This window comes from Gossypium arboreum, chromosome 3 (genome assembly GCF_025698485.1).
Source record: "Gossypium arboreum isolate Shixiya-1 chromosome 3, ASM2569848v2, whole genome shotgun sequence".
Lineage (NCBI taxonomy): Eukaryota > Viridiplantae > Streptophyta > Magnoliopsida > Malvales > Malvaceae > Gossypium > Gossypium arboreum.
In genome coordinates, this window is record NC_069072.1 from 134350595 (window position 1) to 134365032 (window position 14438).

Consider the following 14438-nt stretch of genomic DNA (forward strand, 5'->3'; position numbering starts at 1 on the left):
ACATCATATGAAAAACGAAAGAGAAATCATTTATCACCTAAATCAGAAACCGTCACGCCACCAATAAGGTGCCAAGCATTTACTAGTGTATTCCTCATAGCCTAAATGTTAACAATACTAGCCATAAAAGAACTTTCCACCAAACAAAACTTGTAAGAGGCTAGTTTGTATCCATTATCTCCCCCCATAACATCCCACCCTTCTTCCTCCCTATCCTCCAAAGATAAACTTGTTAAATTTGCATCTGTTACTAGACCAACTTTAACTAGAACTGAATTCCCAAAAACAAAAAAAGAAGAAAAAAAAAGATAAAGAAAACACCGCGTGCCACAAAGAGCAAAGAGATAACATGCCACAAAAAGCAAATTATTTTTTTATTACATGAATTTTTTTAAATATGTGCTTATGCATATTTTTTTGTTAAATCAACATTAGGGGAAAACTCATTTTCTTTGGGGTTATCACTTTCCAAATTATGTTAATGATACAGTTATTTACCTTCCTTTTATAAGAAAGAAAGAAAGAAAGACTAAAATACCTAAATTGCATTGATGGATTTAATTTAATTTTCATAATTAAGAGTATTTATCTTATGTTAATTTTAATTTAGAAAAAAATCATACATAATTTATTTAAGATTAAAGTCCAAACTAAATAAATATTTACCATTTTATATATATAAAGGCAAAATAATAAATTTAATTCTTATGGTTTATTTTCTGTTTAATATTTTGGTATTAATTTTTTACTACTTTGGCCATTAACCTTTAATTTTGTAATTAATTTGTTTTTCTTTGGATGGAAAGTTGACTGAATTTCTAAAACTTTAATGCCATTGACATGACAACTTACATGCATGTATACTCCTTGTTGAGCTGAATAATTATTTTTAAATTTGTATGACCTTTTTGAAAATTTGGAAAATTTTATTATTTTTTCTAAATTTTATGAAATACATGTGAATTATTATATAAGCTACCACATCACTAATGTTAAAAATATTAACATTTCAATTAAATTTTATATCCAAAGGAAAGCAATTTAATTAAATTGTGAAAAATTGAGGGTTAAAATAATCTCTAAAAATAATTAGGGTCAAAATGACAAAAGAGGTAAATGTTAGATATCGAATTTGTCATTATGCCCATATTAAACCTCAGCACTTTTTAGTTTTCATGGTTGAAACACAGTCAAAACTAGGGATGTGAGATAATAGTACTTGCAAGCTACTTGAGTTCGGTTAAAAAAATTCAAATTCAATTCGGTAATTATCGAGCAGAGTTTGAGCTGGAGTTATTGATGAGCCAAATTTTAGTTTAGTAATACTTGACTCGAATGACTCGCGACCCTTGTCGAGCTTTTCATATTTTTTATATGATTAATTATATTATTGCCCTTAACGTATACTATTAACCCCAAGCTTAGTTATTGAGTTGAGCTCGAGTCGAGCTCAAGCTTAAAAATAGATGTTTGATCAAACTTAAACCGAATATTGAGCTTAAAATTTTAAATTAAACTTAACAGTATTTAAACTCAACTCAACTCGATTATAGCCCTAGTTAAAACTCAAAAGCTAAAACTAAAAAAATTTGCCGGCATTTTTTATTTTCTTAATGGCCCCTAGGTCCTTGCCATGTTGCAAGTAATTAATAATTAATTAAAGCTATTAATTAATTAAGCCCACATTAGACAACAATGTCCAAAATTTCTCAATATTGAGGACACCTTACTATTAAACAAATTTATTAAAATTGAAGTGATTGGGACAAGAATTGCTTTTCTATACGGATATCTTCTTATTAATATTAAATTCAAACTTATATTATATTATCATTAGGTCTGTTCTTATATTATATTATCATTAGGTCTGTACTTGTAGTGTGTTGTTTTAATAGATTAGATTAAAGTATATGCCATAATTAAAAATTTTCATCTATAAAAGTGATAAAAAAATTCAATAGACACTTGGAATTCAAGCATTTTTTAGTTTAGTCCTCTTCTTATGATTTGCAATGCATTTTGAAACTTGATAATCCGAATTCAATTAAGTTTAATTTGACTAATAAAATTTCTTTTGTATAAGCATTTATATGACAAAATTTTATTTACTTTTTACAAATTTTATTTAACCTCTTAAATAATTTTTTAAGTAATATGAAATTTTAAATTTTAGGTTTAAAGAATAGAAATGATTGGTTAAAAACCCTATATTGAACTCATCTAAAATTTTTTGCTTGTATGGTTTTCACTAAAACAACTATAATTTGAATTTTTGAATTTGGATTTATGCGTTTCAAAGTGCGTTGCAAATATAAGAGATAGATTTTTTTTATCTATAATACCTAGTTTTAATCCAAAAATGTGTCATGAATTGGTTAATATTTCAAATTTGAACTCAAATGAGTTTACCCTTCATGTATTCGTATCAAATAATTAGTTATCAAATGGCTTTGGCATTGTTGGTTAAGGAGAATGTTTTAATTCCTTAACTATTTAGGTTCGAATCTCTCCATATACAATTACAATGTGTGGGTCTTCAATATCATCATATGCTTATGTCATGTATAATTTTATTCAATCCTTTATCTATTGTATTTTATACTGGTTATAGTTAATTTTTTTAAAAAATAAATAATATATGGTAAAATTTCCTAATTAAATGTCTTGTCAATCCATAATCCAAACCCAATGAAAATTAAAACTTATTTTACATAATAAAAATATTTGTGTTTAATTCTTTGATCGAATTAATTTTGAATTTGATATTTAAACAATTTCTATTCTTTTCTCTTATAAAAATATATTATTAAAAAACCGACTTTTGGTGTTTCTCAATATGGAAAGTAGTGGATTTTAGGATAAGATTGGGTCCAAATGGCATGAATCTATTAAAATAATGAAAAAGAAATTTCAAAAAATAATAATCTACGCATGTATATTGGTGCATGAATTTGACAAATAAAAATAAATAAATACAACAACAAAAGCTGTCGCTAGGTAAATTGACCCATATTTCATAGTCTTCTCTCATCATTTCCAACTTTCCCACGCAACTATGATTTTCTATTATTATTTGAGATGTCTCGTGGATGAACTAGTTTTGATCAAAATTCTATATGAAGTCCCTGATTCATGTGTTTTTTTACAAATTCAATCCCTCTATTATAATTTAATACTATTTGATTCCCTATCACATTTAGTTTTATAGAGTAAATTATAAAGAGTTTTGAAAATTAAAATATACTTCAACCTTTTATCGTGCATTTAAAGTTTAGTCTTCATATTTTTATTTTTAAAATTTAATCTCTATTCTCCGATTTTAAAATCAAATTCTTAATATCTTTAAATTATTTTATTAAATTCAGTCAAGTGACACTTTTAAAAAATCTCACATGGTTACCATATAATAACAAAGACATTGCAATGGACGTGAATTTAATAGATAATTTTAATGATGTTAAGAACTCTTAAAAATAATATTATTATTTTAATCAAAATAAAATATTTAAACTAACCAATAACGTTGTAAAAATTAAAGTACCAAATTATGTCAAAAATTAAAGTACAAAGATTAAATCTTAAATTTGAGCAATTGAAATTCAACATTAATAATATAATATATAGAAAAATATGTTACATAGTTTAAAACATCACTTTTAACCTTTCAAATAAAAATATAATTTTTTTTATTGTTGGACACTTATCGATGTGATAATAAAATAATGAAATTGACTATCACATATAATGAAGTAAGACATTTGGACATCCTAATGCCATTTTTAAAGCATGGGTAGGACACGTGAGAATGTAAAGGAGAAATAGGTTATAAATATAAAATTGCAAATCGAATATTTTAATGGTTGAATGAAAAGATTGCAGCTTCGTACATTAAATTAAAGTATACACAATGTTTCCAGTTATAGTTCATATTCATACGTTTACGGCATGAATATTATTTGCTAATTTGGTTGGCTGATGCGTAAGATGCAAGACATACCAAATTATGCCATCTCCATTGGAAAAAACCACTACCATGCACTCACTTTCCCATGCTTTTTTTCTTGGTAACCAAACACCCCACTTGCTCCACTTGCCACTTATAGAAATATATATTATCCCTTTTGAGATTTCACTTTTTGGACCACTTGTGAATATTATGTTCTTCCATGAATGAGTAACCCATCATTTTAAGCTTTAACTCAGTTCGGTTTGATGAACGACTTTTTTTTACAAATATAAATTATGCAGAGCTTTTCGCCTACACCAGATTAACTATTTATTTTCCAAGGGAGGCAAAGAACAGCCTTACAATTTCCCTGCTTGCATCTATAATAGAGAGCTCGGGATTCCGAGCTTTAGGATGATGTGTTGAAGAGAATTCCAGTGAAACTATTTTTGATTGGATCGAAAACAATCTATGCAAATGAAATTCCGTTCAAGAACTCGAGAAACATTAAGCGAGAGATATAGGTTAAGGAACGGACTTTATATACCGGTTTGAATGTGAGTGTTGAGAGCGTGTATTGTCATAAGACTCTGTTGGCCTGAACCAGGACTTTACGAAGCTCAACGGCGATTTCATGTAATAGCACTGGTTTTTGGATAACCCCATTCATTCCGATCTGTAAACATCTTTCCCAAATATCTTGATCGATAGTAGCAGTCATGGCAATAATCAATGGCCAGCTACGGCTTCGGAACTTACAGATTCTTGTTGCAACTTCAAATCCATCCAACTCGGGCATTTGAAGCTCCAAAATAACGATCTGGAATGGGGATGTTGTTGACCCGATAGCACTTAGGCATTCAAATCCAGATGACACAACAGAAACAATGCATCCCAACTTCTCAAGAAGCTTTCCAGTCACGGCACGATTGACAGTATCATCATCAGCAAGTAGAACATGCAAGCCGTGGAAAATAGAGTTTGAGCGTGGCTGGTCTGAAGATTCTCCCGACTCGGTGATTGCTCTAGTGATGGATGGTTGGATTTGAAACCGAATAACAACTGCCATGCTTTGTGCAGAACCTAAAGGGTTCTGGATTACCCACATGTTCCCATGCATCATCTGCAAATTTTGTCAAGATCATCAGAAATAAAACTATAAAGAAGTAGAACAATATGTTGAAAAGAGAACGAAACATGATTATAATATGTCACGAGTAAAATTTTAAGTTTGCACTAATCGGTCATGGAAACAATTAACACTTCCAGCTGGAAACTGTGAACCTACACAAGTAAAAAATGTCATATATACTGAAACAAGCATTATAAGTACATGCATGAGATTAGCTAACGGCTGAAAACCAGATGCAGGACACGTATAATCAGCTACTCATGAGATAATATCTACTTAACATCCTACCATGCCGCTAATTTGATATGTTTTTAGTACTCCCATTACTCAATAACTTAGCAGACAAAATTTCCTATTCTTACCTGCACTAGCTTTTCGCAAATGTTGAAGCTCAGGCGTTCCTCAGTTCCACGGCTGTTGTATCGGCTTCTACTGCTTGATACCTCTGACAATGAGCAGCCCTCTGGTTGAGAAATATTGTTGGAAATCATAATATCGAACCTGACAAGTAGATCTGCATCAGAAGGGTAGTGCCTCCATGTTGCCCGTCTCTGATCATTCGGTTCCTGACTACCATTTTCTGCATACACCTGAAGTAGTACAGTCCCTCCTCCAGTATTGCCATCCAATAGGCTCCCGACCATATGCAGTATCACCTGAAAAACTCTCTGCTCATCACCAAAAACGAGATCAGGCAAAGACTTCTCAACCTCAATTGAAAAACCAAAACCCTGATAAACACTCAAGCACTTAGCAAGGCAAGCTGCTTCTTTTATCATTGAATGTAGTCGAAAGGACCTCTTCTCCAGTGGGGATCTTGCAGTATCCATTATTGAAATATCCATCGCATCATTTATCAAGGTTGACAGGATAGTGCTGGTCTTCATCATCGAATCGACAATAATTCGTTGATCGTCATTCAAATTTCCATCCTGCAACATTGAAAGCAAGCCTAAAATTGAGTGCATAGGCCTCCTCATTCCATCACTCATTACCTTCTGAAATGCATTTCTAGCCTGGCTTGCTTTCATAGCATTCTGTCTTGAAAGCTGCAATGCCCGATTTTGCTCGGCTAGTTTATCCCTCATGAGTTGAGATTCTTCGAGAACTGCGGCATGAGAGATTGCAACGGCCACCTGATCGGCAACCACCTTAACTATCTCTAGTTCCTGGTTGCTCCACGATCTTCGTTGGTCATTCGGAAGAACACATACCAATATGGAAAAGTATGTCTGGACTTGTTCAGGAGTTCCCCCTTTAAAATTGCAAATTCGAAGCATTGGCAACCGAATTGCAGCAACAGGTCCTGGCTCACCATCCTCTGCGTTGCTTGCAGTAGCAAGCGTCGAGTCTGGCTTGAGGATATGCACTCCATCACTTCTTTTAATCCTTGCAACATCTGGTTCCGTAATGGGAATAGTAAAATTATACGAATAGTTCCTTCCTTTGAGGTCATGAGTCAGATTCATCTCCGTCTTGATCTCATTAGGCATCCAAACGGCACAGTTTTGCAAACCTAACGTCTTGGACAACTCTACCAATGTTGTGTGCAAAATGTTATGTCTATCCAACGATTTACGGATTTCTTGAGTAAGCATGCGGACATGCAAACCGGTCTCCTTCTGTTTCATTATAATACCAACTTCCTTCCCAAGGTCCCAAGCCTTTTTCTTCAACAATAATTCTCTCACCTTGACTTTGAGAAGCAGCGGAATGAGTGTGAGAAGTGAAATAGCAGTGGCACACGAGACCAAAGCAGTGAGAATCTTGAACACGGTGAGAGCCAACATGAGTTGAAATGGATGAGGACCATAACTCCACCCATTGAGCAAATGAGTCAATCCGCACAGCACAATGAAGGCGATGAACTGAAAGAGCACCCATTTGAACGGCACGTTTGAGCAACTAACAAAGTAAAGCAACTCAATAGGGATCGAAAAGTAGGCGACGGCGATCAAGAAATCACTCGCTCTTTGAGTCTCTAATATGCTCTCAATGCTCCAAAACCCCCCCTCATCATCACAATTACACCTTGCAAAGCCATTATCGGCCCTCGATACTGCGATTAGAAGCGAAGAAATCAGCAACCCGGGAGCTATCGCTTTCAACATTGCATCCAAGTGAATTGCTAAACTTTCATCAATGCATTTACTGGTTATTTCGAAACACTTGAACTGCAACCTTGTAATTCCAAGCTTCAATTCTCATTGCCTGTAACATAAAGATAACTTAATACTATTGAATAACATTAAAAGCTCAACAAAAATATGAAATTTAATAGAACTGAATTAAGATCTAACACAATGAACATCAAAGAATTAGGTAAAATTAATAATATATAGAAATTGTTAGTCAAAATTACTAAATCCAAAACTCAAATTTCATAGCTTTATGAAGAATTACCTAATACTACAGTAACAAAGGAACATGACAAGGAAATACATAATAATTTTTTATAGTTTATATAAAATCCCAAAAATCTTATTTATAACAAAACCCAGAAACCAAAAAATAATATTAAATTAAGAACAAATATGAAAAATTAAAACAAACCCATTTCTTCAAGCCCAAATTAAAAACAAAACTAAACCCAGATTTTAAAAAAAAAAATCAAAGAGAGCTTACCTTAAACCAGAAGAAGCCATTAAAAAGGAACAACCTTCAGATCTTTGAAGTTTCTAACGAATTTCATACCGTTTTCAGCTTATAATGGTGCAATTAGTGGAAAACAAAATGAATGCCTTAAAGCAATCAAAACAGAGCCAAAAGACATACATTAATAACTTCAAGCTCAAGTATTTGGCATTCCAATTTAATCACTCTGCTGTCAATAATTTGACAGGTTCAGAGAACCCAGCACCAAAATCAAAGGGACAAAAAAGAAACTTTCCTTTATATAGCAAACAAGCCTATTTCCTTTTTTAAAACAAAAAAAAATAAAATTCTTTCTGTTTTGTTTTAAACTTCAAACAGAAGCAACAAAGAAGCTGAACACCCCCCCCCTAAAAACCCAAAAGAAGAAGTTTTTTGAGAAGAAATGAATGGAGAGGGCTTTGGTTTTAAAGGAAATGTGATTATATGCAAAGTTTTCGCCTTTGGTTTTGTAAGAAAGCTTAAAAGAAATGGAAAAAAGAAGGAAGAAAAAGGAAAGAAGAGTTAAAAGAGAAGATGAAGAAGAGAGAGCGACAAAAATGGGACCGGCTGCTCCTACATGAAGAGAACTTGGACGCTCTTTTGAACCAAAACGTCCTCTTCATACGAGGACTTCACAATTCCATATGGTATTTTCTGCTAATAATATCTTCTTTTATAATTATATTTCTTAAATATTATATTTTCTTTTTAGGTGTATAATATATAGATATATAAGGTCAAAATATATATTCTTTCATTTTGGTATAAAGTAACATTTATCCCTTTAATTTAGCTATTTCTTTTAATTCATTTTTTAATTTTAGATCCATATTAATTTTGAAACTTAGTAGCTTTTTAATTTATTTCCTAAATTAAAATCCCTTTAATATATAATTATGTGGCACTCAGATTATCATCACTTAAAAATTTTAAATATATATATAATAGAAAATATTTGAGAATTTAATTTATTTCAATAAATTTATTGTACACATATATATACATGATATTGTATTAATAATTGTGTTAATAATTTATAAAAATTAAATCAAATCAAAATTTCATGTATAAAATTATACAAAATTAAAGTTAATATATACAATTACACATTAAATCATAATTCATGTATAATTTTAGTATTTACCCCAAATTTAAAATTATAAATTATTTTATATAAAATTAGATTATAGTTAAAGAAAACTTGAATTTTATATATATGATTAACTTTCTTTTTTAAGGAAAAATATTTTTAAAGATAATGGTAATTTTTAAGAGGATGATAGTTGTCGTAACCATTTTTTGGAAAAACGGGAATCGACTTGGATTTTGAAAATGAAAACGAAAAAAAACTGGGAGTCACCACTAATCTTTTTAGGTGTATTGGATCACCTTGTAAAAGTGGTTATTTTTAATAAATGGTTTGATTTATTTAAACAACGATTTTGGTCCACGTAAATTAAGAAAATAGGTTCGGGAGTCGGTTACGCACGAGGAAGGATTAGCACCCTCGTAACGCCCAAAAATTGGTACCTAGTTGATTAATTAGTGTCTTAGTGTCGAAAATTTGAAAACTTGAAAGAATTTAAAATACGATCCCTCTTTGTACAGAAAATGCTCAAATGTTAAGGACTTTCTCGTCTCACAATATAAAATGTCACATCCAGTAAGTTAGGACACGACATCTTGAATTTTCGAGAGCGAGCTTGCCTTTTATATAAAAATTCGTGTATTTCAAAAGGTTATTCAGTTAGTTAATGTGAACGAGGAAAATCGAAACCCAGTAAGTTAGGGCACGTTTACTCGAATTTCCGAACACCGAATATTGCCTTTTCTTGCAAAAATCTTATTTCGAGGTAACAAAATGCCATACCTAGTAAGTTAGGGCACAACATCTCGTATCTCCGAGAATAAGCATTTTTCAAAACTCCTGTCATGATTTAAAAGAGTATTCCGTTATTTAGGTTAAAGGAGAAAATCGAAACCCAGAAGTTAGGGCACGATTGTCTCGAATTACCAAATACGGAATGTTACTTTATGAAGGAATTATTTTAAGGTATTCGAGTGAAAAATATGGTGTGATTTATTGTAAAACATAAAACCAAATCATGGTGCTAATACACAATAATAAGTGCGACAAGATCAATAACAATGATATAAGCGATTATAAAAAGATGAAAACAAGGCTAGCAATATAAAAACATAAAAACACGAGCATAAGACAAATGATCGAATAAAAATAAATAAAACATGACAAAATAAAAATAAAATGACAATGACAACGAAAACGATAACAAAAATAATAATATAAATAATAATAGCATAGAATGATAATAATATATATGGTATTAAAATATATACGTAATAATAGAAATAAAAGTATATATAACATTAAAATATATGTACGGGATGCATATGTGAAATAAGCACATAATAGTTATAAAAATATGAATAATATGATATTTACAATATATATATAAAACATAATGAAAAATGATGTGCATGATATTAATATACAAGATATAGTTTAAAACATAAACGTAAAATAACATGAGAAATGAAAACATATAAATGATATAGTATTAAGGTATATGTATAACAATAAAAATATAATATTAAAATATATATATACGCAATATATAAAAAACATATCCGTATATGTATACATAATAAAATGCAATATTTAAAATATTTACATAGTATATACATGCTAAAAATGATAATAATGTTTAAGAATAAATATTAATGATATTACCTAGATATATACATTTATGTTAAAATGAGTACATGATAGTATGTACACAATATACATAATATATTAAAAATATATATATATACATATGATATTTATAAAATATAAAGATATATACATAAAGTATATATATATACATATTTATAATACTTAAAAGGAACAAATGTACATAATAATGCTAATACATATTTATGTAGTGCAATGTATATACATTAAATGAATATATATAACATAAAAGTACATTAATAAAAAATAATAATATTAAACTATTAATAATATCTGTATACCATATATACATAAGTATTAAGTAAAGGTAGGACGAAATTGGATTGAAAGCAAATCTTAGAGGCGAATTTTAAAATAAATAAAAGGAGAAAGGGACTGATTTGAACAAGCGAGCAAACAGAAGAGCCTGAATGAGCAAATAATCCATCATTTCTAAGCGGCGCCGTTCGTTGGTTCGTCAGTTATGGGTTCGAGGGTTAAATTGCAATAGAATAAACAAGTCGTGGCTAAATTAAAGAAGCAAAAAGGACCGCATTGGAATAGCCTCAAAGAGTGAAAGGACCAAGGGTGCAAATAGACCCTTGGTCAAAAAACACGCGGATCCCAGGCCATCTCGGGTTGGTTTGTCGGGTTCCCTCCCAAAACGACGTCGTTTTGCGTCTGGAGAGGGTTCCCCAAAACGCTGCCGTTTCAAAGGCCTATAAAAGCCAAAAAAAATTTTAAAATTTCATTCTTCCTGCGTTTGAGAAAAAAAAAAGGGAAAAAAAAGGATTTTTTCTCTGGGGAAGACCCAGAACCGGCCAAGGGATCCGGCCACCCCCCACCGTGGCTCCGCCGTGCGCCACCGCCTCCGCCCGTCGCCGGCCACCGCGTGCGGTGGCCGGAATTCCAAAAGGTATATATTTTTTTGTATTTTTTACTTATATATTTTTTTAGATCTATGTGCTCACAATAATAGGTAAAAAAGAAAATAAAGAAAGAAGAAAAAAAAATAAAGAAAAAGAAAATACCCTTTAAATCCCGAATCTCTCTTTGTAAATTTGCTATTTGAGTCTTCCCTTTTTTGTGTCTAATGTCTGCTATTTCTTTTCTTTTTATTTTTCTTTAAAAGAACATGAAAAACCGAACCTACATTTGGTGTTTTGGTGGCTTATATAGCCTATTTTTTACAACTTGTTTCTTGCTTTTTTTTGTCTTGTCTCGTTAGTGCGTTGCAGGTGCTGGTGGTGGTGGACTTGATGGGGCGATGCTGCAGCAAAGGCGGTGGTGGAGCAGAGGTAGTGGAGGCAAGTGGTTGGGATGAGGTGGGGAGCATGTGCTGACGGCTAGGGTTTCCTTTGCTTTTTTTCTTTTGTTGTTTGGGTTGGGTATGTTTTAGGTAAATTGGGCTTCTATTGGGTAGGTTTTGGTTTAGGTTTTATTTGGGTTTGTATTTTGGGTCTGTAATTGGGCTAAATTTGGGTTGTACAGCTGCCCCTCTTTGCTTGTTGTTGTGTAACGAGAACAAAGCAAAGACTTTTAAGACAGACCAAATTTGCCCAATTTCGCCGAATCTTGACTTGTTTAGCGCTTCTTTTCTCCAGGTAGCTTCATTCCAATCTTGTTGCTTCACTTCGCATCACTGCTCTACTGCAGCTTCAAGAAGGTAAGGTTTGTTCTGATCTGCTCCATTGCAACTCCATGGAGATAAGACACGTGACTGAAACTTCAAGAAGATCTGCTGTAGCTTCGATTGATCCACTGAAACTTCAAGGAGATCTGCTGTGACTTTTAGCTGCTCCAACGCCATTTTAGGGAGAAGATATTTGATTTTCATCCTGTTACCCTACTGCTTAAGGGGTTAAGGCTTGTCATCATTGATCTGTTACCCTACTGCTTGGGCTTAAGGCTCATTGCCTTTGATCTGTTTCCCTACTACTTAGGGGGTTAAGACCTGTAAATTTAACCTGTTACCCTACTGCTTAGGGGTTTAAGGTTCTTCGTCTTCGATCTGCTTCACTACTGCTTAGAGAGATAAGATCTGTAATTCGGTCTGTTACCCTACTGCTAAGGGGTTTAAGATCTTATGAACATCAGCTTGTTACCCTACTGCTTAGGGGGTTAAAGCTTGGTGGTTTGAATCTGCTTCACTGCATTCGAGAAGGCAAAATTCGATGTATTTGGTCTGCTCCACTGTAACTTCAGGGAGGTAAGATCTGTGATTTTCAACCTATTACCCTATTACTTAGGGGTTAAGGTCTGTGAATTTAGCTCGTTACCCTACTGCTTAGGGGGTTAAAGCTCATTATCCTCGATCTGTTTCCCTACTGCTTAGGGTGATAAGATCTGTAAGTTTAGCCTGTTACCCTACTGCTTAGGGGTTTAAGGCTCATCACCTTCGATCTGTTTCCCTACTGCTTAGAGGGTTAAGATCTGTAAATTTTCAATCTGCCTCGCTACAACTTCAAGAAGCCAAAATCTGTAATTTTCAACCTATTACCCTACTTCTTAGGGGGTTAAGGTCTGTAAATTTAGTCTGCTCCACTGTGACTTCAAGGAGACGAGACTTGCAACTTTGATCTGCTTCGCTGAAACTTCAGGAAGACAGGATTCGCTGAATTTGATCTGTTCCACTGCAACTTCAGGGAGACAAGATCTATAATTTTCAGCCTATTACCCTACTTCTTAGGGGGTTAAGGTCTGTAAATCTGGCTTGTTACCCTACTGCTTAGGGGTTAAAGCTCATTATCTTCTATGAATTCACTGATTCTTAAGGACATGACCTGTAGAATCAGTTCCATGTATTTATGCTTATGTCAAGGAATTAGGATGTTATGGTTAAAATGAATCAAATGTTCTTAATTAGATGCACTTATGAATGATCTATGAATGTATGAGTGCAGCATGTTGTGAGTATGAATCCCTGTTTAGGTTGCCATTGCTCTTAGTTAATCAAGATTCCTTTACTGAAATGGTATCATGTCTTCTTGTTCAGCTCAAATTTTGAATAGAAAACCCGAAGAGGTAGTCCCAATTTAAACTCTTTGAGTTTGGTTAGTTCTAAATAATAGTCCTGTTTCAGGTTCCTGTACTATTTAGAAACTTTCGGAGTAATGTGCAGAACTCTTTTTGCAAAAATGGTTTTAGTCTATTAATCCTCATTTCAATGCAAAATGCTTGAAAAAGATTATAACAATGGCAAAACTGAAATTTATCAGAAACAACATTTGAAGGGAATATATTAATCACATTGCTGGAATACAAAATGAATAAAAGGGAATAGGAGCCCCAGATATCGCAGCGTGAGTTTCTCTGTACTGACTTCTTGAAGACTCTTTTTTTGCCCAATATGTGTTTAGGGATCTAGAGTACTCTTGCAGATGCCCCATGATGTAACATCTCTCCTCCTTGTTAATTTAAGTACTATAAGACCATCGCATGCCCCACCTTTGGCCAAAATTTGAATCGCCCTTTACGGGTTTTCAATTCAAAATCCCTTTGGTCTCAAGATGCTCTTTGCGAGTTTTCACTCTGGCCTCTTCCTCTTTATTATTATTATTATTATTATTATTATTTTTATTTTTTTATTATTATTATTATTATTATTATTATTATTATTTAGGCGAAGTATTTCTTAACCGAATCCGAATTCACGGGATTGGATAAGGTCTTGCCATCCATTTCAGCCAATATCAATGCTCCGCCAGAAAAGGCTTTCTTCACCATATAAGGCCCTTCCCAATTTGGCATCCATTTTCCTCTGAAGTCTTTTTGTATGGGCAGGATCTTTTTCAGTACTAGGTCCCCCTCGTAGAACTCTCTGGGACGAACCTTTTTGTCGTAAGCTCGCATCATTCGCTTTTGGTACATTTGACCATGGCGAATGGCCCGTAGCCTCTTTTTTTCAATCAAATTCAATTGATCGTATCGGGACTGGATCCATTCTGCTTCATCCAACTTTACTTCTGACAAAACTCTAAGGGAAGGAATCT

The 14438-nt window shown here is 32.7% G+C and overlaps 1 protein-coding gene across 3 annotated transcripts; it reads right to left on the reverse strand.

The window, feature by feature from the left end:
• Positions 1–3823: 3823 nt before the first annotated feature.
• LOC108476006 (protein EIN4-like) lies at positions 3824–8411 on the reverse strand. 3 transcript variants are annotated; one of them, XM_017778042.2, is made up of 3 exons: positions 7704–8411; positions 5441–7289; positions 3824–5069 (listed from the first exon to the last, which is right to left on the reverse strand). In XM_017778042.2, the coding sequence occupies exons 2-3, from the start codon at positions 7187–7189 to the stop codon at positions 4527–4529; spliced, it is 2292 nt and encodes a 763-aa protein (XP_017633531.1). In that variant the 5' UTR covers positions 7190–7289; positions 7704–8411; the 3' UTR covers positions 3824–4526.
• Positions 8412–14438: the final 6027 nt, after the last annotated feature.

Bases quoted from the DNA above. Each gene is read 5' to 3' on its own strand.
- LOC108476006 (XM_017778042.2), bottom strand. From the start codon at position 7,189: ATGTTGAAAGCGATAGCTCCCGGGTTGCTGATTTCTTCGCTTCTAATC. The intron at 5,070-5,440 runs GTAAGAATAGGA...CAAAATTTGCAG, and splicing joins TTTGCGAAAAGCTAGTGCAG to ATGATGCATGGGAACATGTG.